General features: G+C 44.9%; 1 protein-coding gene across 1 annotated transcript in view; it reads right to left on the bottom strand.

Moving 5' to 3' along the window:
* LOC144798879 (phospholipid-transporting ATPase IK-like) overlaps positions 1-26860 on the bottom strand; it is a 441858-nt gene that overhangs the window by 215172 nt on the left and 199826 nt on the right. Inside the window, exons 6-9 of the mRNA XM_078669971.1 lie at positions 26464-26525; positions 13186-13258; positions 12625-12695; positions 2791-2873 (exon numbers count right to left, since the gene is read on the bottom strand). Coding sequence (XP_078526097.1) covers positions 2791-2873; positions 12625-12695; positions 13186-13258; positions 26464-26525 — 289 coding nt within the window. The remainder of the gene's footprint in view (positions 1-2790; positions 2874-12624; positions 12696-13185; positions 13259-26463; positions 26526-26860) is intronic.

The raw sequence follows: 26860 nt of genomic DNA, 5'->3' as shown, positions 1-26860 counted from the left end.
ATTATGCCTGATCTATTGCAAAGTGGTCTTGCTTGGCGGCGGTACCATCTTTGCAGCATTCATTGACCTAAAGTCCGCCTTCGACCTAGTGCCAAGGGACAAACTGTGGGGAGTGATGGAAAATTTAGGCTGTCCACCAGAACTACTTGACCTCATAATTAAATTCCATGAGGATAACTATGCGAGGGTGAGGTGGGGAAGCCAGGGACAAGTGACGGAAACATTTCCCGTAACTAGAGGTGTCCGTCAGGGGTGCGTCCTGGCACCAACACTCTTCCTCTTATTCATCGACCAAGTGGTGAAATTCTTTATGGACACCCCCACTGATGCACCAATGTTGGCTGGGACGAGATTCCCACTGCTCATCTTCGCCGATGACACCCTACTCCTCTCTAGAACACGCAGCGGGCTGCAGCGGGCTTTGGACCGCTTTGAGGAGTTTTGTGCCATTAACAATCTTGCGGTGAACGTGGGAAAAACAAAGTTCATGGTTTTCTCTAGAAATCATCCTGTCCGGAGCTCTGCGAGTTTGAATGGCGTTAATCTCGAGCAAGTCGAGACTATGACCTACCTGGGGGTTACTCTAGACAGCCGCTTGAGATGGAAAGATCAAATTAACACTCAACATCTCAAGCTTGCACGGTTAACGGGCTGTCTTATAAAAGAGCAAAAGAGATCCATCACTAAGCGGGTTCTCCCAGCTCTCAAGATTTATGACGCCAAAATCACTACTGCTATTCTATATGGCGCAGATCTTTGGGGCTATATGGATCTCCTTAATCTCTTTAAAACCCAATGCAAGTTCCTACGGAACCTGGTAGGCTTACCACAGTCGACTCCATCAATCCCACTTTGTCTGGATTTGGGGTGCCTACCAATCAACGAGATGGCTAGATTTCGGCTGGTGGCCCTTTGGAGGCGAATATGGACCTCCCCTGACCTGTCTCTATTCGCGAAAGAACTAGCAGAAGTCAGGTCAATCAGTGGATCTGGAAAAATCCCATGGCTCCAAGCTGTAAAAAACATCCTCATTGATATGGGTTTAGAACAGCTTTGGATATCCCCTTCATCCAATGCTTTTCCCTCTAAACAGGAGTTTAAAGCCTTGTATTGGGCTTCTGTTCGTCTAAATCGAGTCTCACTTTCCAGCAATATCAGCCTCATGGGTAGGTTCCTTACATTCAAGCTAGACCGGTCCTGTGAGCCCTATTGGGATATAATAACTAAACCACTGGACAAGAAACTGTACCACCAGTTCAGAGTGGGTGCTTTGCCTCTGAATACTTTTGTAAACAAATGGTCTACGGGGGTGCCAAACTTTTGTAAAAGCTGCCCGGGCCAGAAAGAATCAGAGGGCCATTTTCTTTTTGCTTGCCCCCGTTATTCGGTGCCGCGAAAGAAATGGTTAAGACCATTGTTTCAGTGTTTACCATTTAGAAAATCTGCCGATGCCATCTGGGCGCTAAAGACTAATACCTCTGAGGTCTTTGTAGTGAGCCTAGCTAAATATTTGGGGTGGGCCTGGCTCATAAGGTTAAAACTCATGTCAAAGTTGCCAGAGCCCGCAAATAGTGCTTCATAAAGTGATATACTCTGTTTATTGCCTTTACTATCTGCATTTTTTGCATTTTAAATCATGAAATGGTTTCCCATTGATTGACATGACTCGATATGTATTATTAAACTTTTATGATCTTAGTCAGGTTTCTCCCCTTAGATGTTTAATACTTTTTCTTAACTCCTTTAAAATTAATTTATTTTAGGTTATCATTGTGTGGTTTATATGGTTTGCCTCACATGTATATAGCCTTTGCTAACTAATGTTTTTTTTTTTCTTTTTTTGCTAAAGGTTTTTTAACTAATTGTTTTATTAATGTATTATAATGTGTCTTTTATGATTTGTCAAAAATCGAAATAAAGACTTGAAACCTGACCTGACCTGACTAAGTCCAAAGGTAAAACCTGGGACTGAGAGAGAAGCAGCAAAGTTACCCCAGCATCAAAGCCACCCTGGTGCGGCAGAATCCTGCATTGTCCAGTTCGTAGCAGTTGGTACTAAAACTGAAGGCTTCTGTGGAAGCTCAACACCTTTGATTCGGACTTAAAGGGACCCACACCAGCTTCAGCATCCTTTCTTGTCCTGCAGAAAAACATCTCAGTCCCAGGTAATTGGCGGGTGTGGCCCACCTGGCATACTTGACCCACTTACGTCATCCTGAAATCACACATAGGTCCCAGCCTACAGCAAATAAGGGCTTTCATTTGGTGTTGTGTGGTTTCTTGGTTCCTTTTACTGTAAAATCTTTAAAAATCCATATATCTTGATTACTTTGATGATGTTTACTATTTTTGTGTTTTTGTTTTTAGGCTTATTACATTTTATTTTTATAAAAATTACATTGTTTTGGATATTTATTGTGTTGTACTTTAATGTTGTTTGATGCTACGTAACTTGCTACACATTTCTCTAGGAAATTGCCTGCTGCTTGTACCATTACTATTAAAGGGTTGATGAGAGGTTCACTTACAACTGTATTGTGACCTTACAAAAGTGTGTTTATCAAGCCGGTTGGAGTACCTCCTGACACTCATTCACTTAAAAATTTGGAAAGTGTGGAAACTGATGCTACTGACTAGTAAAATGGTCTATTTGCCACCCAAAATGCTAGTGGATTAATTTATGTGTGCAATATTTTGCTTATGTCTGTGTGTTTGGGAGAGAAAGAGAAATCTGGGGGCATTCACTGAATATGAACTGACAGCATTCTTTTTTATGGGACTCTGGCTTACCATTAAACGCTACCAAAGCCGGCACTGTGCTCAGTTCAGTGTGTGTTACCATCAAGGCTTGCTTAAACTTCAGATTGGTTTCTCTGTAAATTAGGGAAAAAAACAGGGAGATATTACAGTACTTAGCATAAATGTTTCTCGAGGTTGACTTCTAGGTGTAATATAGCAACAAAGGAACATGCTACCCTCTGTGTGCTCTGGGTTAAAGGCGTCTAGCAGCGCAGCCTATCATCAAGTACTTTGAAACAGTGGTGGTTGAAGCTTTTATTCGATATGCAAGATATCTTGAAATCGTACACAAATACAGCATTTTTAAGAAACTAGAAAAAGACATTTTAAAAGCAGTATTAAATGTACAGTTAAAAAAGATAAAAAGACATGTGATGTCGGAATAAATTAACTAAAAAAACGAATTAAACGGCTAATGACAATCTCTTGCAACAAATCAACCAAAAATGTTTTAAAAATTTGGCTACACCACAAACAATAGGAGGGGAAGTGTCCGTCATAAGGATGCGAAGAGCTACCAGATGGCTACGCGTTCCCATATTGCGACAAAGGGGTTTGAGCCAAAAGCCCCTGGGTTTAGCATAGGCCGGGCATTCAAACAATATGTGCGGTATAGACTCTATCCTCGTGGTGCAACGGGCGCAAAAGGGGGACTTGTGGACACCCGATTTCCACTTAGACACCAGGGCACCAACTGGAAGGGAGCCCACTCTAAATTTAAAATACAGTGCTCGATCAGTTGCCAGGGTAATTAAGTCCAGATAAGGTTCGTAGACTGCAACATCTTTAATTATTAAAAAGGCAGCTGTAGATTTACAGTGTCTAGAATTTGTCACTAACTGTTCCGCAACCCATTTCCAGTAAAGCCTTTTCAAAACATCTTTTGGTGGAGCCGTTCTTGATAACCAGGAGTCCCCAAGCCCAATAACCTCCAAAAGTTTTTTCGTGTCTCTCAACCACTTGATCTTTGCCCAACCGCCCAAGCTCATTATCTCTGCCAGCCCTTCAGCATATGATTTTAACTCTTCACCCCTCCAAATACGTGCCCATAAAAGGAGTGGCCGAAGCCGGGCTTGATCTTTAATATTCTTACACCCAGTGTCCAACAGCACAGGCACTGTAGGGGTGCTTGGAGGCAGGGCGATTAGAGATTTCAGGAGCTTGCTCTCTGATGTTACCAGGGAATCCAGGCAGCAATGCCCCCACAGTTCTGCTCCATATAGGGCTGATGTTACTCCCTTGGCCTTGTAGATGTCAATTGCTGGGGCAAGCGACCTCCTTGGTGAAGCCCGAAATTCCCTCAGGAGGGCCCCTCCTACTCTCTTGTGATTCAAGACCATCTTAGCAATATGGGGTGACCAATTCATGGTGTCCGTAATCCGTATTCCGAGATAGTCGAATTTGGATACTTTTTCTAAAGGAACAGAGTTAAGAGTGGGTGGGCGGCCTAGTTTCCTTGGAGGGTTTAAAATAAGGAACTTGGTTTTATCTATATTGATTACCAAGCCCCTTAAAGCACAAAAGTTCTGGAAGCGGTCGAGCAACTTCTGGAGACCTTGCGGAGTCTTAGAAATCAAAAGCGTATCATCCGCAAAAAGTAAAGTTGGGATCCGCACTCCCCCTAGACAAGGAGCATCGGCTGGTTCTTGCTGGAGATAGTCCACCACCCCATTGACATATAATGAAAAGAGGGTGGGCGCTAGGACGCATCCCTGTCTCACACCCCGAGACACTGGGATCTTCTCAGTTATCTCTCCATTTCTCCCCCAACGAACCTGGGCAAAGGTATGTTCGTGTAGGCTAATAAGGAGGGACAAAATGTAGGGAGGTAACCCCAGCCCATAGAGCACCCTCCATAACTCCTCCCGGGGAACTAGGTCAAAAGCAGTCCTTAGATCTATAAATGCCAAGTATAGACTGCCCTTGCCTAGATCCACCACCTTCCAACCAAGGAGTGCCAACCTAAACACCTGCTCAATCGTCCCTGTACCTGCCCGAAACCCTGCCTGGAAGTCTGTTAGTATTTTGTTTTCCTCCACCCAATGAAGAATCCTACCCAGGATAGCTTTACCTGCTATCTTTTGGGTGGAGTCAATGAGGCTTATGGGGCGGTAGTTCCCTGGGATTTCTCTGGGACCTTTTTTATAGATTGGGACCACCACCGCCCCTTTCCAGGAATCGGGCACTGGCCCCCCCTTCATAATATCATTAAGGAGTGCCGCTATAACCCCTCCCCAGGCCACTGGATATGCCCGCATGAGGTCCCCCGGTAAGCCATCTGGGCCTGCTGCCTTCCGGGGGGCTACACACCCAATCACCCTTTCAATCTCTAGAGCTGAAAAGAGATTGTAGCCATTGGGGTTCAGATACTAGTGGGGGGAGCATCCTAACATTTAGTGCCCCATCCACCGGAAGGTATAGGGCCCCAAAGTGTTTGACCCAGCTTTGTGGGGGGATATTACAGGGTCTCATGGCTTCATCGGGCCTATTCCGGGAGCCTACAAGGTTCCAAAAACTCCTAGGGTCTTTGCTTTTACTCGCGACAAGTAGGTCCTCCCAAAATTTCTCTTCCCACTCCTTTTTAGCAAATTTAAGTGATCTATTATATGCCTTCCTTGCTTCCAATATGTCGGGGTGGGATTTAGATTTCACTGCCTCAACAAGTCTTGATTTGTTTAGCCTGCACAGTTGTGTGTACCACCCGCTAGCTTTCTTTACACCTCCTTTCTTCCCTAGCTTATTCGGGGGGATAGAAAACACATTAGTCAGCGCCTCTGTGAGTGAGGCAAAGACCTCGCAAGCCCTACCCACCCCTTCCGGGATGGTCCCCAAGTTTGTCAGTGCATGATCTAAAAGGGTTGATATTTCTCGAACTTTTTCCTCCGACATGACCAATTTAGCCCATTTTAGGCGCCTTCCACATAATGAGACTACCGACTCATCTGGGGGAGTTAATATGGGGTTATTATACCCCTTCATAAAATGACACCACCACTGAACCATGGTCAAGGAAAGCGGGTTGTGATCGCTTTCGATCGTGGGTACCACAACCATATCCCTCACCTGGCTCCACAGACATATATCTAATAGAATGTAATCAATTCTAGAAGTATGTCCTGGTCTGTTATAAGTATGTGCCCCCCCTATCTGAATTCGTCCTCCCATTCACTGCCCTTATATTAAATTCAGTGCTCAAGGTGTATAACTGTAGCGCCACCTGTGTCCATTTCCTAATGGGAGGAATCTCCAAGATTGGGATCCCTATCTTCGCGTCCTCCTCATCTTGCTGTAAAGCAACATCTGAGCCCAAGGGCTCGAACGTACAGTTCATGTCGCCCGCTACCAGGGTACACGACTTGTGTGAAGTTGTACTAAGGTAGCTTTCCAGGAGAGATAATACAGTCGACTTCCTCCCACCCTTAGTCCCTCTAGCATATACGTTATAGATATTCAATATTATGCGACCCCTAGAGTCTCTTAAAATAATATTTTGAATATCTGGACATCCTGTCTGAAGGTCCTCAATTCTACAGTCTAGGGAAGCTGCCACCCATATAAGCAAGCCTCCTGCGGGACGTCCTCTCCCCGATTCTGAAATTTGAGCGGGCACATAGTAGGAAGAAAATCCCACCCTGTGTAATGGGTCCAAACTCCAGGTCTCCTGGAAGATGCATATGGCGTGGTCATCAACCAAAGCATTCCAATCTGGAAGGGCCAGTTTTCTTGCGATCCCTGCGACATTCCAACTGAGAACCTTACAATTACGGTCCGTCACAGCTGGTGCGTCGCAGGCCGCAAGAACACTCCTGTCCATAGACCTCGCACGGGGAACAGGCAAATTACTGTCCAAGGGAATGGGGAGAGAGTCTATCAATCCACTGTCGGCTGTACTTATAGGAGAGGATATTCGGGGTGATAGTACTGTCATTGAACCCATTCTGATGGCAATTACCATGCTGGGATCGGGCACTACAACCACCCTCGTGTCATCCTCCTCCAGTCAACAACTCCTTGGCCCCAACAGAGGATTCGACCCGTTGTATCCCAGACCCCCTACCAAACATGGGTCCCAGTCTCGGCCGGATTCGATTGTGCTAGGGCCCACCCAGGATGGCATTACAATTGTCCTTGGATAAAAAAAGGTTAGGTCCACTAGTTTAACCCCTACCTCATCCATATTTTTTATAGGGCCACAGATGGAACTCACCACTCTGGGATCTTGGAAGTTTATAATTACACAATCCCCCTCCTGTATTTTTTTCCCTTGGCCTATCCACCCTACTCTGCGGACACTTAAAATTAGCCCATCTAGACCATTCGGGATTGGCTTATTTAATTTTAGCCAGTGAATACACTTATTCTTGAGGGACTGGTGATTCTCCACTTGGTCTTCCTTCAGTGGGGGAACGTTTACTAGGACACCAACAAAGGGATGACACTCTGGTGGTAAATTTATTGGGGGAGTCCGCCGTGGAAATTTACGGGGGACCGTTGTAGTTGTAACCGGGGCTACCGGATGAGGGGCAGTTTTGGTGACCTTCTCTGTCGCTACTCCCTTGCCTTTGTCTTGTGTACCAGAGGCTTGGCTAACCTTTACCATCCCTCAGCTTACCAAGGGCTGCGGATGGGATGTTAATTTAGGTGTACTTTTGGCGACCTCAGAAGATGTTACGATTCCCTTGTGTTGGAGCCCTACTTTTGTTGGGGGAGGAACTACAGGTACAGGTGCTTGTATGTTGCCAGTATTTGCCTTCTTTGCCCTAGTTGGGTGATTAGAATCAGCCTGAGTTTGCGCGGGGACTACTGAGGGCGCGCTCTCGTTTAGATTCATGGCCTGGTTCTCACTCACTCTTTTATGCTGTTTAAATATAGATTTAAGTGAGAAGAAGCCGTCAAGGGTTGATTGCTCTAATTTGTCTATTCTAGTCCCCAAACCCTTAACCTGGGTCAGCAACGGCACAAAGAGAGTGTTTACCCTCTCCATAATCCTATCAATCATGTTTTGTTCAAAAACTGAAGAAACATTAGCAGGACTACTAGTAGAGGGAGAACAGTAATTTCTACCCGTGGGTGCGTCCACAGAGCCCCCCTCCACCACTACCACCTTATCTGCTGGGGCCAACCCCCTTACGTCCCTCACACCCTGCTCAAGAGTTTTTCTCGGTTGCTTATATAGCGCGGCCTGTTTCACCGGCCTACCCTTACTAGAGCATGCTGCCCTTTTATTTTTGGCCCTTTATTTTGCCCACTCGGGTCAGGCACAGATTGCGCCCCAACTGAGTTTACTACGTTATAAGCAGTTGAGGTTGGCAATATTATTTGAGTAGGGCTTGTGATTAGGGGAGCAGGTGGAGGTGCTGTATCTGCGCCACAGACTTCCATAACACCACTAGATAGAAGCACAGATGAGTGTTCCCGCCTATCTATAAAGCTCCCAGTTTCTACCATTTGGGGAAGATCTACAGAAGCAGCCGGGACATCAGGGGGAACAGAATGAGTGTTCTCACCAGAAGGTGATAAGACCTGGGCAACAGCCCCCAGAGAGGAACGTCTGTCAGGGAGATAGATCTCGGAGAGTCGCCGTTCGGAAATGGCGATCTCATTTTCAATGACCGCCGCCACTCTCGTAATAAAGCGGTCCATAGATCCAATCACTGGACTCCCAACAGCACTACCCCTTTCGCCCTCAGACCTAAGTAATTTGCCAGAACGGGTTGACATGATAAAAGGAATGCCTTTGGACAATGTAACGCAACCCACCAGGGCCCAGAGCTGGATGTAAGAGACGTGGCCCAGCCCAGCCTCTGTCTGCCCCTGACTGCCACAGACTGCCCGCCCTTTGCTCGGGCTTCGCTCGGCGTCCCGCTCACGTCCCGCGGAGCGTCGTGCAGGTCGTGAAGTAGGGACGTTGCAGGCGGGGGGCGTGTCTGGCAGTGGGCGCGTCCGTGCGCACCTGTGGAACGCAGGGACTCCTGGACTTCCGAGTCCCTGCTGCAGGCGCCGTTGGTGTTTTCCTGCTCCTCCCGCTTTCTAGCGCCTCACTATCTGCGCTTCCTCACTGAAGCCGCGAAGCGGCACCCGCGGAGCGGGTGCGGCGAGAGGCAGCGGCAGCACTTTGTCCCAAGGGCAGAGGGCAAGAAGAAACGCAGCAACCTCCGGCAAAGCACCCAGGGAGATCGTTAGGTGTCCCAAGCAGCAATAGAAACGCACGCCTTTTCACTCTGGCCAGGCGGGGGGCGTGTCTGGCAGTGGGCGCGTCCGTGCGCACCTGTGGAACGCAGGGACTCCTGGACTTCCGAGTCCCTGCTGCAGGCGCCGTTGGTGTTTTCCTGCTCCTCCCGCTTTCTAGCGCCTCACTATCTGCGCTTCCTCACTGAAGCCGCGAAGCGGCACCCGTGGAGCGGGTGCGGCGAGAGGCAGCGGCAGCACTTTGTCCCAAGGGCAGAGGGCAAGAAGAAACGCAGCAACCTCCGGCAAAGCACCCAGGTAGATCGTTAGGTGACCTGCCACTTTCGGAGACCTTCAAAGACTCAAAGCTGGGATTAAAATGACACCCCTAAGCCTGCCTTACAAGTGCAGTGGTGTAAGGGAGCTTGAGGGCGCCCCCTGCAAGGTACATGGAGAGTCCCCTGCTCCGGATTTAAACAGGAGCTTCCAGTCCAGAGTACTGTGCTGAGGAGGCCCCCAGCAGCCCCCCCCCCCCCCCCCCACCTCCCCTGCACAGTGGGTCTGCAGGGCCTATTACTAACCATGAAAGTGGGGAGAGCTGCCGACTTCGGGGCTGGGGACCCAGTGTCGTCTCAATATCCTGTGATTCTGGGCAAACCACTTAATGTCCCATAAATGCGTCCTTAACTGCTCATGAAAAGTGCCGGTGTTGAGGATTAAGTGCCGGTGCTGAGCCTCGGAAAGCACCGGCTCAAAATAGCACTGATATTTGTGAGTTTTTGTGCATTCACACATTTGTCTGAGCTCTATCAAGACGTACAAAAAACCAGGGCATTTTGCTCCTGAAAAAGCCTGTGGGGAATCCCTTCCCGCGGCGGTGAAGGGACTGTGAGGGGAGTGGAGGAAGAGGTCTGTTATGGGGAAAATGTTTTCTCTATGGAAAAAAAAAAAGTCCGATTGCACATAGGTGCTGGCATCCCCCACAGCGCAGTTGCAATGTGCATACAGTTCTGTGCATTACAGGAACACCCGTTTCTAGAAATGTCACATGCCTTTCGCAATAATACTGCTTGGAAACCTAAGCCTGGCCCAGCCTTGCGGCTGCAGTAATGGAAACGTTGTGAATTCCCGAAAGTTGTGCGTCTACCTCAGCGTGTAGGATGCGCCTACATCCTTCAATGGAGGGCTGGTCGGTGAATCGGGCCCTATGTCTCGACCCAATTCTGTCCGTCACTTATTCTTATTTGGCACTTATGCAGCACCTTCATGTTGTACTTGTATATAAACTGCTGAAGTAAAATCTCCCCACATTGAATATATGCTCTGAAATATTATTCACCATCGGTTTCCATTAGCTCCGCTCCCTGCTTCGCAGCCTTGAGCACGAACAAGACATACAAGCAGCGTGAACCACGCCGTGATAATGAAAGAAACTTCATGTTGAAACGGTATTAGCGAGGATTGCTGCTAGCCCCAGGGCGGTAACAAAAGCCCCCGCTCCCCTCCCTCGATACACCCCATCTTTCTCACGGGGGAAACGCGTCCTTTGATGGACCCTCGGCCAATTTACGCAGGCTCCGAGCCCCGCGGGCCTCTGCCCACAGATGCTGCCGTGTCCCGTCACCCTTCCTTCTCTCAGACCCGACCAGCCTTACTCTGGCTGCAGATCCCAAGACCGGAACCTATAAACGCGTCGTGGGCTCGCGCAACATCCACTGCTTTGTGACATCATCTCTCGACTGTTCGGTCATCACCAGCTGAGCTGCCTCCTCGAGACCCGGAGCTCACCTCTCATTCACAAACCCGCCGTGACGTATCCTCGACTCGAGCCTCCTTCTGGTACAAGTACAGCGATGCTGCTGTGAAGACTGTGCCCAGCAGGGGTGGGAGAACCCCGGGTGCTGCTCTGTGCTCACACGCACCGCCCGACACACCTTTTACAAAGCACATTAGAGCAAGTATTGCCCCTCAAAGTGAACTCCGGCAGCGTTGATGAGTAGAACATCACTGTTAAGGTCCTGCGTGGGACATGTGACTTTCTAACACATTTCTGCAACCACAAGGGAGCGTCGAGTCGTCTACCGTTAATCAAGAGTGCATTTTAAAACGTTGATATATTTGCATTGAGTGCATTCTCTAGTGGGATTGTATGTTTGCAGCAGCATATGTTGGTTTTGTGGCAGAAATAGGAATTATGAAGTTACCCTGAGTTCAGCATTAAAACGATAAAGGGGAGTGGTAGGACAGTGTGTACAGATCAGAGCGCAAATCTGGTGCTGCAGAGCTGCACCAGAGAACAATTATCCAAGGACCCGACGAGAAACTACTTTTCTTATGACCACCAAAAATTGGATTTTAATTACAATGTCCCATTACTAACTTGAAAATGCACAGACTCATCGCTGATACCATGATGGTGGAATGTAAATACTAGCCTTGAGAAAGCCCTGGCTCTATCAGCCGCATAGGGCAAAACACGTGTCGGCTGTTCACTTTCCCTAATAATTTGCTTTGCAAAAAACTAAAAACAAGTGAAATGAACATAATAATGTGGTGAATAAAAATAACTGTTCTCACTCAAACCAACCTGGATTATTAATGTGAGTTACTTGAAAAAGGAATTACCCTTCGAGCATAATATTTCTTTGAAAAGGAGGAACACCTGCTCACAACCCTTCCCTCAACTGTATATTCAAGGCTGCAAAGGCCCAGAGCCTTGAGCAAAAGTTCCTCCAACTTCGCTAGGGATTCATATCCAGTATCAGGATCTCTGGGCCGTTCACTTTTCTCTCAAACATAAACAGCATTTGTTAAAATATGTGCTTATTTGTGTTGGAATATCAAAGACGGACCTATTGCTTATTTCTTAAACGGCTAATGTAACAAGCCAGTTGTTTAGTAGAACACACATTGAGCAATGAGAAACATTTCAGTGATTAACGGCCTGATTTAGATCTTGGCGGACAAGTTACTCTGTCAACACGGTGACAGATATCCCGCCCACCGAAATATAAATGCCATTATATCCTATGGGATTTATATATCCACAGACAGGATATCCGTCACTGTAGTGATGGAGTATCCCGTCCACCAAGATATAAATTGGCCCCTAAGTGTTTTAGAATTTGTATTATACGACTATTTTGTAAAGCAAGCTCCTGTCAAAACTCTGGTGTCTTTGGGAAGGGGTGTGTCATCATTTAAATTGACCACTATTTACTCACTGACATTCTTCTTGTTAACCAGTGCATGACTTGCTAAACAGCTGGCCCAATAACACAACCGTGCAGCAAATAATCAGGCCGTCATGTTTTTAAAAAAAAAATGCAAATAGCATCACCCTAGTCCATGCGTACATGAAATTGTTAATATTTCTGGTTCAAAATAAATATACACATTTTCACTTATGCACAAGCCTAAGCTTATGAAATTCTTTGGAGTAGCCAAACCGTTTAGTGGTCCCATAAGATTGTGCATTTTGCTATGAACCACATCTGTAAGTACCTTGTGCTAGGCAATGAGGTTTTTTGATTTTTGTTATTTTAGGAGTCATAAAGTGGCATAATACTGCACACCTGTGCGGGCCCTAAATCCTTCCTTTGACATGCATCGCTTTGTGTTGGCGAATCTAGGACTCCTTTCTCTTAAACTCCTTACCCATCAATGTCGGCAGTCTCGACGTAGCATAGACTGTTAGGTTCTGAAGTCTGCAGCAGCAGCATGTCTGCCTTCAAAAGAAACACGACAAATGTCGACAGCTATTAATTTCAAACTTTATTTAGATGCAAATCATGTGATCACACAAGAGGTACTGACTGATTGACCAGAAGCAAGGCTTCCTGAAGCAGAGTGACTCCCCAGTGTGTCTACCCAAAAAGGATCTGTAAGGTCCAGTGTAAAAGAATCACAACCCATCTCCTGAAGAGGTGAATTATGGATGAAGACCCTAGATGTGAATGCCAGCCCCCCTCTCCACACCTGTAAAGCTGTTAGTTAGAACAGGACATTGGGTATACAGGTGCTAATAACAGAGATTTTACAGGGCAAAGGCGCTTCTTCCGTGTATAGCTGAAGTTTTGGCCTGAAACCACAGTGACTTCAATAATTAGCGGTGAAAATGTGTCCAGTAAAGTATTAAAGGATTAAAGGATCTTTTGTCATGGGTCTACAAAGTGGCAGGAGTCTTTGGACAAGAAACTGCATACTTGGCATACTTACAGGCACGAAGTCATCGTTCTTCAGACACACAATGTCTCCAACTCGAATATCTCTCCATGACTTCGTGGAGAAGCTAGAGGGAAATGAAAAATGGGGTGGATTAATGAAGGGTCTAACACAGGGAAACTCAATATACCGCCCAGGGGACGCATGCGGCCCTCCTGACCTTTAATTGCCGCCCCCTGGTGAAAGGCATTTGTTCATATAACTGATCAACACATCATAATTAGTTTATAGGAATCGCCTTCAATAAGAACTGTTTCCATGATGGACTTTAACATGTGGCTAAGCATTGTTTTAATTTCAACAAGATTTACAGGTATGAAGTGGGGTTTATAGTTTTCTAACACAACACTTTCGTCTCTTTTGAAAAAAAGCGTGCAGATGTCTATTGAAATCCGATTGCACACAATCAAATGATGCATTGATTTTCTTTCTGGTGGATACTGAGAGAGCATAAGTTAATACTAGAATCTTGCCAACAACCCCCACCAATCTGCAAAAGGGGCCATATTCAAACTTTCTCACATAATTTACAAGCATTCTAACCACACATATATATTTAAAAACCATAAAAACATAGTGGAACATTAAAATAACTGGAACACATTCTCTTGAGTTGTTTAGAAAATGTTCTACCAATGTAGTGTTTCAGCTATACGTATAAGGCAGCATCATAAAGAGAACTTGACTGATAGTCGCCTTCGAACTAACAGTAAAGAAGAAAAGGTGTCCTTGACAACTTATCTTTAGGAACAACTTTAGTTTTAAAGAGATCTTGCACTAAACATGTAAAAACATGATACACTTTTTTGAAGTTTGCCGAGAGTTAATTTTTATTGACATGCATGTGCGTTCCTTTCACTTTAATTCTTGGTGCATAAGAATAGAGCATTGGTGGCAGACAGAAGTCATGTGAAGGCTCGGTTTTCTGCTTCACGTCCTCCTACGCCCACCTTTCACCACACCCTCGCCCTGCTGGCATCAGTGCGGACATCGGGCATGCCACAGACAGTACTTTGCGGCCCTCGGGGATATTTTTGTGAGTACCCACGGTCTAACATATTGCATATTGTTGCATGCCACAGAGGTTCATAAAGAGAATATAAAGTAAAAGGAGAAAGTTGAGTTTTGATATGTAACGAACCTGAATTTTAGAAAGGTAAATATTTTCAGGTTGTGAACAGCATTGATTACTTTCTTGTCAGAATGTGAATTTTTTAAATGTGAATGTTACTTGATATTTATATATATGTTGCACAGTGTTTTTTATTAACCTGGTGTCTTAGCGCATCACAGCAAATTACTTTCTGTTTTCAGGTAATTTTTTTCAAAACATGAATTTGATTTTTTTTCCCCCCATTTCCTCTTTCTTTCCTCTTCTACATTACTTTTTGTTACAGGCTGGCTTATCTTAAGTCATGTCTTTTAAAATTGGTTATTTTTTTTCAATTTGCTATTTCGTTTCTCGTGTGCAAATTAATTGTTCCAGCCTTACTCCAATGAGTGATGGTTATTAAAAAAAAGACTTTTCTACAAATGTGTAAATAGGTATTGTTTTTAAATCCGAAATCTGAAGCATGATTGATGATATTTTTTGTCTATAGGACCATATTTGCTGACTTTTCAATATCTAAATCAAATAATCTTAAATTAATATATTAGCTTTAAAGAGCAGTCCGTCTGTCAGCCCTTGCCACTTTTGTGAGACTGTCCCCTTATCTTTAGCATATTGTCGGGAGAGGGATTTGTTAAGTAGACCAAGATGTGGAAAGATCTGGAAAAAGGGGAGAGGATGTGGCCTAACTGCTAGGGCGGTCGCCCTCAAATCTGGGGAACCAGGCTCACGTCTCGTCAAGGACGTGCAAAATCTTGTGATTCTGGGCAAATCACTTAATATCCCGTGCCTAACAAAAATGAATGTGTCCTTGTGTAACGCAACTGGTGCTTGTGTAAAGTTCTCCGATACCTTCGGGTCACGTTCACGCTATATAAAAATCTGTAAAATAAAGATCTTTTCTGCACTTACAGTATCATGGAGCACTGTGAATGGGGGCCTCAGGAGGCATTATAGAGGTACACAAAACATCCCAAATAAACTAAGCAGAGACCAAAGGGACTAGTGTGAATGTTGCTCAGATGCCCTCGCCTTATGACTCTCAAGACAGAGTTGAAAGGGGAAAGGAGTAGTTTATTGGAAAATTTCTAATTTAAAACTGGCGAGTTTTGGACCAGTAGTTTTAGGCGGTGAACACCGTCAGTTGGTATTGGATTTGAAATGCGCAGTTTTGTTTCCCTTTTTAAATTGCATTTACACTTTATGCTGTTCTTCTTCTAGTTGGCATGAATTATTTAAAATTATCTCATTTGTTGTACGATATGTCCGTCTTTTCACTGACACTCAGTGCCACTACATGCCCTGTTTGGCCTAAATAATACCTGCAGCATTTCTAAATGGCAGCTCCAAGTTCAATCTACAACAGAAACATATGCATGCCCCCTTATACAAACACTCTCAAACTCAGCACCTGTTGTTTTCTTCTCTTAGAGACTACAAAAAAGGCAATATGAAGTGCAATGTTATACTACTTGGCACGCACCCACCCATTTTCAGTCCTTATCCTTTTTTTGGAGAAAAATGCCCTACTTATACTTTGCTGCCCTCCTCCTGAGTCATTCCTACATCCTCTTGGCACACCACACACGTGTGAAGAGCATGTTTGTCAGTAAACTGATGTACATCCCTTACTAGGTCTTGGTTCGCTCTGATACCCTCTTTAGCATATGATAGTTACAGCAACAGGCTTAAGTGGTTCATAAGGACTGGGCTATACATGTCATTTTCAGCAATGCTCAACAAGGGTCTTTGAAGAACCCTGCTTCCACCATACTAAAGGCACTCACAAAAGAAAGCTGCCTGGACTAAAGAGTGGTGTTTACGGGAATGCATTGAGCAGGGAATCCAGAGACGGAAACCCAAGTCCCTTGCAGTGGGCCGCAGTAGCTAACTTACCTGTATTGTACTGTATCATTTTATTTCTATAACATACTTCAGCCCCTTGACGAGACCCTGAAGCACTTAACCTGTAGGACATGAGCATATGTAGATCCTGTTCATTATAACAGAATATTACATTGCCAATTAGTTCCCAGTGGATATCATTTTTAGGTTGAGCCTAGTGTCAGTGCGCATGCGCTGCTGTGCGAGGCATGCTGTATTGGAGTATGCATTTGAAGCCATGCCCACTCTCCCCCTATATTTTTCATAGGCTTGTGTCGTTGCCCTTCATAAATGCTTGCTTCTGATTTATAAATAGGCTTGTTAGTCCCTCCTTAGTACTGCTTTATCTTCATTTGTAACCTTCCATCACGACTGGCCCTTTACTTTGGATTTTATACAGTACGGGTTTATAGTCTGTAAGCACTATTTTCTTTAATTAGTTTCTCCTACTGGAGGCACGACATGTGCTGCTTCAGCTGGTTTTTAATGATGTTCTACAACATGCAGCGTTCCGCACACTTTTAGAAATGTATTTATTTTAATTACAATGCGGTCCGCTTTAACTATTGCGGCCGATGGACGGGACGCTTGTTTTTTAATTTTATTTACATGACATATTAGCATGTAAAATTGTGCTTGTATGTAATGTTTCCAAATATAAATTTTTCATAGTAGTTTATGTTCTCAGGAGACTTTAAATTAAAATAAAGTCTGGTCACTTAAAGATGGTGGACATGTTTGAGAAGCGATTTCAGATGCTCACCTCTTCTGCCGACTTGTTTGGCCCTTTTCTGTGTTTACCACCGCACAGTGCAAGGCTGGAGCTGAGAGGCGTAGAGGTGTATGCACAAAGTATGATGTGTGCTTTAGGCGCATGGTCACATCTATCTCCACCTTCAGTCTGACCAGGTTCAGCAACCACGGAGATGTTTTGCGCTGTGCTCATTAATGTATTGTTGAAATGCTTTGCCATTGATGAGGCCTAAGGGTGGTCCAACGCCATAGTGAGTAAGAACAAGCATTTGCAATGCAATAGGTCTCGCATTTAGGCGAGTTTGAGCTATTGGCATTGTAAATGACAATGCCTTTTATTTATGTTTTAGTTTTTAAAACATAAATAAAATGCATTGTCATTTACAACGCCAATAGCTCAAAGTTCCGTAAGTGTGAGACCTACTTTATTCTGTACAAGCACATATAAATAAAAAGTGATTATTAAATTGACAAAAATTGGCGAGCTTTTACTTCTGAAATGTATTTCACAAGGTAGTATGCTATATGTCCGCAGTCAGAACATTTGTTTTCCTAGGTAATCTATCAAATATGTAATGCTGCGAGAAAAGGTCGAAAAACAACCCCTTCTCGCCTGTCACCACACCCCTAACTCACACAAAATGAATGCTTGAGAGCATTAAGACAGGCCTGAATCATGGTCTAAAACATATGTTTGTTTTGAGGATTTATTTTAACAACGAGTCTACGAGTGGAACATTAAAATATTAATGGGGGCGTGGCTCAGCAAACAATTTCTTCAACATTTGAAACAGCAGGTGCTTTTTGTGGAGTGGCAAGGGAAGGAGATCTCTGCGATCAAAAGATAATAAGAATGACTGGGGCAGCATGCTCTACCCAAAAATTATTTTGAGCATTTATCGTACGAGAATTAATTTTGTTTGGAGCAAAACTTAGAAAGAAGTCATCTCGCAGCAATTTGTATCTCCGCGAGTAGGATTACAAGGATGGACGGCAAGCGTCCGGCAGCCACACTAGCACAATAATACGTGTACTCACACCCACTATACCCGTAGTGTGGGCGGCCATAAACAACACCTTCGGCCCGATACAAAGTTCTGCTTACATAAGAGAAAAAAATCTAGAGCTTCTCCACACAGAGCACTGTTTTATCGCTGCGAAACCAGGAAGGGGGGTGGGTTAGGGACCTGGGAGAAGGCGAGAGGTAGATTAACAGGAGACATTGAGGAGAGAGGGAAAGGGTGGAGAGATGGAAAGGGGGGAGAAAGAAAGGTAGAGAAGCAAGAGAATGAGAAGGAGCAGAAGGAGGAGGACAATCCGTAGCAGAGGAAGAAGGGGAAGAGGAAACAGGAGAGAAATTAAGGAGGAGAGGAGGTCTAGGGAGAAGAGAAATTGGAGGCAGGGAGAAGGAAAAATAGGATTCACGGAGAAGGGGCCAGGGAGGGGCATAGCGAGAAACATGGTAGCAGGAGAGAGAGGCAGGAAAGAGAGCGATTGTGAGAAAAAGGGGAGGTGGGAATGAGAAAGGAACGAACTGGAGAAGAATAAAAGGAGAAACGGAGAAAGGAAAGCAGGCTTGCGATAAGGAGAAGGGTGGGAGAAAAGAGAAGGGCCTCAGGGGGAGACATGTTTATAAGAAGTGCCTGAAGGAAGGGAGAGAGGAAAGGAGGAGCTGGAGAAGAAAGGGGAAACAAAACAAGATGCCCAAAGAGGGGGGGTACACAAGTGTAGACTGAGAAAGATGGGTGGGAGAAAAAGGAGACTGCAGACTTGTGACGAGGATTAAATCCGGACACAAAATACTATACAGGGTGTAGACTGAAGAGGGAGGGAACGTACAGTGGGCGCATTATACCGACGGTGGGGGGTGAGAATGGCAAGAAGAGAAGAGGCGTGCGGAAGGAGGAGGAGGAAAGAGACAAGGCATGTCCCCCGAGAGGCTAGAGTTTCAAGTACAAAGGTTAGAGGACTTGTGGGACACTGCTGAGCAGTACACCGCCTCCCGGCTGTCCGTGGGGATGGGCATAGTTGGGGGTCTTTGAGGAGGTACGGAGTGAGAACAGAAGGGCTGCCGCCATGAAGTGTGCGAACTGCACGCAAGAGACGCCTCCATTCTTTTTTTTTACTGCACCATCGAAGCCTTTGAAGTTACAGAAATCAATTAAGTGCCAGCCACGCACCAGCGTGGGAGGTGGGGGGGATGGAGGAGGGGAAATAATCAATTACCAGATGGCGGCCAGATGTAATCAACCGTTTCCAGTGATAATTACAAGCCCACCCTTCCAGACAAGGATGCGGTGCCGCGCTCCTTCTGCCTGGGAGAGCGACCCCCTCCCATCCAAGCGTTAGAGGCACGAAGTACCTCACAGGGACGGAGAAACATATACTGCACCAAGGGAATGGCGAAGGCTGGCCAGAGTGGTATCAGCACACTTACGGTGTCCCATCCAGACCATGTCCTAGGTGGTGGTGGGGGGGGGGGGTGTAGCCGGCCATAAGTGTCACCATGGATACAGCAAAAATAAAGTGTGAACATTACAGGTTAATGGTCAATAACAAGCTCAGTATCCGGCCTGGGAGGAGTGGGAGGGCGGGGGCTGTCTGCGCATGCGCAACATTTTTAAGTTTCGTTTTGAGGTGGAGCGCGAGCCTGGAGCGACAGCGAAGTGCCGTACCTGAAGTCCCGGGACCCAGGAGGGGGCCCGGGTGAAGACCAGCGGGGAGACTGCGGGACCCCCAAGCCTAAGGGGAGAGCCCCGCATCTTGCAGGCATGGCAGAGCAGCTCGAGTGCTCTGCGAGGCTCCCGAGAAGCCCGAAGCCCGGTTATGTAAGAGAGGGGAGGGGAGAGGGGGTTGCCTGTATGTGTGTGCCTGCGTCTGGGTGCCTGCATGTGTCTGTGTGTGTGTAAGTAAGTGTAAGTGCGTGTGCGCGCGTGTGTGTGTGTGTCTGTGTGCATGCACGCGCGTTAGGCTGACTTGCTGGGAATGTGGACGGAGCCGCCGTGCGCGTGCACGCAGTCAAATCCAGCACAAGAGAAGCGCATGGCACCCTTTTGTCCCTCATTCCCCCGAGACCGGCAACATTAAGTCTCCAGCCTGGACGCATCCTTCGGATGCTAATTCCAGGCGAGACCTAAAAATGTGGAGTGTAGAAACTTAGCCTTTGACGGCATGTGGTGCCCCGATTTCCCTCTTTATTTCCCAGCGACACAACTCCAGATTTCACAATGTGTGATCTGCTATCCTAAAATGTTTCCGGTTTCCCCATAGAATTATAATTTTCGTTTCAAACTATCAGCCTCCCCTGCTTTCAGTTCAGAATAAATTGGGGGTTTGGTTTGAAAAAGAAAGGCAGCTTTAATAACACAAGCATTTGCAATGCAATAGGTCTCGCATTTGTGAGTGTTTAAGCTATTTGCATTGTAAATGACAATGCCTTTTATTTATGTTTTAAAAACCTAGATATAAATAAAAGGCATCGTGATTTACAGTGCTAATAGCTCAAACTCGCGTAAATGTGAGACCTATTGCATTGCAAATGCTTCTTATACACTGTTCTCTCTTGCTTTACTGCTACTGTCTGAAATGTTGTTTTGTCGTTTGTGCATGCTTACAGTGTAAAGGACACTTGAGTCATTGTCAGTTAGATTGTTAGAGGTATGTGATGTGGGAGTCCCATGGGAGTGCAAGGGCCGTGCTCCCTCTCACTAGAGTCTCACAGGATCAGAAAAATCTGGTCCTGAGGGTTGAGTGGAGCCTGAATGTCTGCAGTGGGTTGCAGTGAACAGGCAAAGACAGTGAACGGCAGGATGGGTTGGTTGCCCGTGGGGGTATGCCTGCGGCCAGGCCCTGCGGTCAATCCCACCCTCCCACAGCCAAAGGCCATCTGCGGCAGGGGGATTGGCTGGCATTCTGTGGTTGGACACAGGACATGGGGGGGAAAGTTGGCCTTATGTATGGTAATAAAATATTACCTTACGTTTAAAAAAACCTAGAAATTCAAAGAAAAAAACAAAGGTTAAAGTGATGCTATTGTTAAGTTTGTTAATAATATCTTGCTTTGCATTAAAAAAGCCTCAGAAATTAGCTAAACAAATCCCAAGTTTGAAGTGACATTGTGAAACTCAGTTTAAATGTATCCTTTTAAACTAAAAAAACACAGAAATTCAACAGGTATAGCTATTTCAAGCAATTACAACGCACACCCTCGCCATGCACTGCTTATGACCTCACATATTACAACACTAATGACATGTTCTGTGACATTATTGATACCATTACTGTTGACAACTGAACTGACATAATTGATGGAAACACTATACATGGCGGGGTCGCGAGATATAGTTGCATGAATCAACTATAACTGTTGAATTTAATTGTTTTTTAGCTAAAACCATGAGTTTAAACTGACATTTTCACATTTAAGTTACGTCCTATTTACTACACGTGGACATTAGGACCTCTTTTATCGAAAAACAATGTGCAGCCCTCTTCAATGCTTTACAAGAGGCACAATGCATCACATCATGCATTTCGAGCGTGATTGCGTCACATACACAGATACAACATATGTTATCCTCTTCTCCAAGCCTAAATGGATACATTCTCGAGTTTAGCAATAAGCCTCCATCAAGCAGGGGAGTGCAAAATATAGGTTCTGACCGCAGGTACCATCCTTTAGCGTAGAAAAGTGGAAGACGTTTTTTTCTCACTTTCAGCACCAATTGTTTTTACATTTGGACAGTAATACATTTTATGTAATTTGATTCATTTACACAACTTTATTTAACTGCTCTTCTGTTTACAATGTGTCTCCTAGGCCTGGGTGAAATGTAAATTATGCAGGTGTACGTCATGTAATTTTTGGAATTACGCCTTATGCTTATTATGTTACATTCCAGAAATGGTGTCTTTCGTCATTTCCCGTAATTACACCCCATTCATGGTAACGTGCGATTCACAGTAAAAATGTACTGAGAACACTAGAGAACAACAGGACACCTTCTCTGAGTTTTTATGCGAAAGCAAATTATGTGAATTTCACACACCACTAGTGTGTGACAACAGGGAGTTACTTTCCCTCTCCGGGATATTTTTCTCTTTCCTTTACGTTAAGACTAATGTTTTTTGTTGAAAAAAAAGAAAGAACATACAGGGGTTTCTCTCTCCATGTGTGATTTGCAGTGTTTGACATGGGTGTGGTATTGTTCTTGTTAGTTTTAGGAAGTGGTTAACCAATAATTTAACCCCATATTGAACTATGGCAACTACTATAAGAGTAGATTCCTTTACTGCGTATCCCTTAGGTACTATGTATAACGAGGAAGCTTGAATTGCAAGTATATCCTGTTTTCTCATTTTTCCACTTTTCTTTAAAATATAAGTACTTTACACTCACACTCCTGACACCTATAGGAGCAAAACAACACTTAGGGGTAGGGAAAGAGTGAAGGATCCCTGGTCGTGATGAAGACCAATGGCCCCATAGAGCTTGATTGATGGCTGAAACTCGTTGACTGACTTCGGAAATGTAGAGTTAATACTAACTCCTGATGTTCCGTAGTGTGTTTAACCCGATCAGTGGTACCTGGAATATAGTGCTGTGTAAACCACTAGATACATTAATATTACAGTTAGGATTCCATCTCAGTCATCTCTTATAAGAGCTCCCTATTTGGTGAGCTCATTTAGACAAATAGCTTGTCCTGAATGAGGAGAGGACCTGAGGCTGAAGCATGCCTCTCTGAGGGTCCTCCTACGTTCTGAAGCAGAACACTATCGGAACTTACATTTAGTTTCCAAGTGTCTGGTTCCTATCTAGTTGTGGTTCTATATACAGCTTTTCTTTTAATGGATTCTGCAGAACCTTGAAGTATGCTGGAATATTTGAGACTGGATAAGTCAGTGCCATCAATGCTGACATCCCAAGCAGGAAAGTAACATTTCGGGAGAAGCACTTTGATGTTTTCATTTTAAAGAATCCTCCAGGTCAGGGATACTTGAGATACTGTGAAATTGTTGAATTGTGTAGTGTTACAGTGTTACTTATAGGTGACCATTGACACCGGTCACATATCTTGAGTGTGACCAGCAGTCGCGGCTGGCATTACTTGCGGGTGGGGGTTGCACTAGGGGCGGGTGGGGGGCTGAGCCAGGGGCGGGTGGCGGTTGCGCCGGGGGTCACATGGTGGGGGATAATTAAAAAAAATTACATTTAAACTTACCTTCACCTCCTGTCCTGCTTCACATCACATCTCCTCTCTGCGCCTAACGCCTTACAGGAAGCAGGCAGCCTCCCTCTCCTCCCCTAAGCCAATCAAAACGCTGCAATGGCACTGTTATGATTGGCTAGGATGCTGACCCCACAAGCATCTATGGGGAAGCCATTTTCTCTCTGTAGGCTGCATCCAGCCTACATAGAGAAAATGCAGAGTGTGGATGACTGGTTTGGTCGGCCCTGGGGCTGACCAAACTGTCAGCGTCCACAACAGTGGGCAAGCCACTCCTCCCCTGCCTGGAGCAGGAAAGTCCACCCACCCGCCCCCTACCAGGAATACCCTTCTGCTTTTTCACAGTGCACGAAGCAGAAACATAAAATGGTATTTAAAATACCATTTCATGTTTCTGCTTCTTGCACTGCAAGAAAGTAGTGGGGCGACGCTCCTCTGCCCACGTGGAGGAGCTGCCCTGCTGCCAAACTGTGGACCAGATTACATGATATCAGCTATAAAGCACTCAGAGAAACTTCTCTTGCATAATGCAAGTTGATCCTTGTCCTGCCGACTGCTCACTTGCGCATCTTCAGCAGCTCCAAGGAGGCCCTACTTCCTGTGCTCCACAGTGCCCTGGCAGACGGCATGCTGGAGACACTATGACCACAATGTCACTTCTAACTTCCGTTTTATGGCTTCTGGCAGCAGTATCTATCCCTTTCTGCCATCTTGTTTGGCATTCCCGTTATATTATGATTTCTGGAGCAGACACCATATTTCGTTGGCAGTTGATTATTTTTTCTGCCAGGAACAGACTGCCTCTCCTTATCTGAGCATACATACATTCATGGCCCATGCAGTCCGGCATTCAGGAGTCTGACCCTGGTGTGTGTTGAGCTCCATGGTGTCGTGATACATGACAGTGTGTTTTAAATGTTTCCTGTAATCTATATATATAAAAACGAATGTATGCCTGTCTGTCTGTCTGTCTGTTTGTCCTTTATGCATTACTACCCAATTCATCCGATCGCCATGAAACTTTGGGAAGTTGTTGAGTACACTCCCGCAAAGGTTTCTGGCATATGCATTACTACACCATTCATCCGATCGCCATGAAACTTTGGGAAGTTGTTGAGTACACTCCCGCGAAGGTTTCTGGCATAATATTTTTTGAAATATCGGCCCCCCAGGGCCCTCAAAATCTTTTGAATACTGAATTTTTCCATTTACGGAATACCAGGCGAAGCGACATGGTGTAAGTCTATCGATACTGTGATGAATCAAGACGAAGTTGACAATTACCCAACGGAATTCTTGAAAGCACTGGATTTGACAGGTATGCTACCGCACATTTTAACATTGAAAATTGGTGTGCCGATCATTCTTCTCCGAAACATCAATCCACCACAACTTTGCAACGGTACTAGACTTTCGGTGAAAAAGATGATGACCAATGTCATTGAAGCTACAATTTTGAATGGGAAATTCAAGGGGGAAGATGTACTGTTGCCACGTATTCCAACTGTGATGAATCAAGACGAAGTTGTCAATTAACCAACGGAATTCTTGAATTCACTGGATTTACCAGGTATGCCACCGCACATTTTAACATTGAAAATTTGCCGTGCGGATCATTCTTCTCCGAAACATCAATCCACCACTACTTTGCAACGGTACAAGACTTTCGGTGAAAAAGATGATGAACAATGTCATCGAAGCTACAATTTTGAATGAGAAATTCAAGGGGGAAGATGTACTGTTGCCACGTATTCCAATGATCCCAACAGATATGCCTTTTGAATTCAAACCTTTACAGTTTCCGGTGCTACTCACTTTTGCAATGACCATCAACAAAGCACAAGGACAATCGCTGCTAGTGTGTGGACTAGATTTGGAGAATCCGTGCTTCTCACATGGACAACTGTATGTGGCCAGCTCACGCGAAGGAAAACCTTCTGATTTATTCGTCTACGCACCAGAGGGAAAACCAAAAAATATTGTGTATCCACAAGCACTCGAATAAATAAATAGAATTAAAACAACACTTTGAAACTTTTTCCATATTAAAATGAATACGTTTCAATAAAAATGACACAATGTAAATTGAATGTTATCATAACGAGTTTCCTTGAGTTTCCTTTCTTATGAGATCGCAGCAACACGCGACGGGTAAGCTAGTATGTAATAAAGGAGGCAGTCACAGCACTGCACTGCAGATAACTCCTCAGTAACATTGTGAATCTACATGTAAGTGATGCTGTCGGGTTTCGAAATTGTTAAAATAATGTTTAATATATGCTTAAAGGCAATATACATATATGTAATTGGCCTTCAAAAGTGTCACTTGGCCATTGCTGTTCACCAGACTTAAAACCAGATGTTGTTATATCCGGCACCAGCATCCATGCCCATTTAAGCTGAGAATCCATTTGAAATCATCCATTCGACTGTTTATCCAAGTCATTGAGAAGTGGACCTTAAAAGAAGAATGTGACTGTGCACATGGAAAGTGCTTATACTTTTAATTGTAGAAATTACAAGACACTAACACTAGTTTGTATATTTCCATTGACCCCATTAACATATACTTGATAAACCACTCACTTGCATTGGGAGCTTTTTATGTATAATAAAGTAAATGGCATTTCCAAAATAGAAAAATGAAGAAAAACATGATTTCACACATTCAAATGCAGGCAGAAGGTCCATTCCCCTATGCGGCCCCGTAAGTTTTTAATTCAGTTCTGGTTCTTATAGATGCCAACTTTCAACTGTCATTTCATCAGTGGCCTCCCTCTGTATGAGGGTTGATAATATGCAAAATCTCTAAAATGTTCTTGATTTGTTTAGTGAGAGAACGAACCGACATTTGAAATGACCCAAACCACCACCCATGTATGTTTTCTGGTGACGACTGGCACAGAATCTCCGCATAATGACTTGTGTAACAGAGAAGTGCAAAACCTGTTTCCAGTACAACGTTGATTAAATAAGCAGCCCACAAATGCAGCAGGCCCATGTCACAAACGTGACTGACTTCTCATCTGCAGTATTACAAGTGCCATAGGATATTATACAGTTGTAATACAGCAGACTGGTTATCACTCATGTTTGTGACAGAGTATCCCTCCCGCCAAACTCTAAATCGGGCCCTCAAAGGGGAAACATGCTGAGAATATCAATCTCTGCCTCGTGTGCCCTCTCTTCGAAGGGCTTACATTTAGAATGGCGAACAGGACAAACATTTGAAGAATAAGGGACGAACAATGACAACCTTCTTATCAGGGACAGGGTTGGCTGCATGGCCTTTACCTCTTCTCTGCCAAGATGCTGCATGGGCGGCTATTGATCATGGAGTCGCTCTTGTGTCGGGCCTGAAAAAGAGAAATCACATGGTAATTTTGAGTCAGTACACAAGATATCTCCCCACTTGTAAAGCTGTGTTTTAGTAGTAAATGTGGGAGGGACAAGTGGGAGTGGCTGGGAAATGGGGAATGCTTACAAGATGGGAGAAATCTAGGGAAAAGTAAGCAGGGATTTAGGGACGGACAAGATATAACAGGCACCCCCCACTAAAAGAGTAATTCCATTGCTATTCACAAACTAAACTTCTAAAGTTACTACAGCCCTAAACGTGACCAAACAGTAGTAAATGTACTTCAGACCAGGTTTGGAGTAAGCAAGCACTACACATGCCCATTCACAGAAC

The sequence above is a fragment of the Lissotriton helveticus genome, chromosome 12 (genome assembly GCF_964261635.1).
Source record: "Lissotriton helveticus chromosome 12, aLisHel1.1, whole genome shotgun sequence".
NCBI classification, from domain to species: domain Eukaryota; kingdom Metazoa; phylum Chordata; class Amphibia; order Caudata; family Salamandridae; genus Lissotriton; species Lissotriton helveticus.
The sequence above is the reverse complement of the archived record's forward strand: the minus strand, read 5'-3'. Positions and strand labels throughout refer to the sequence as shown.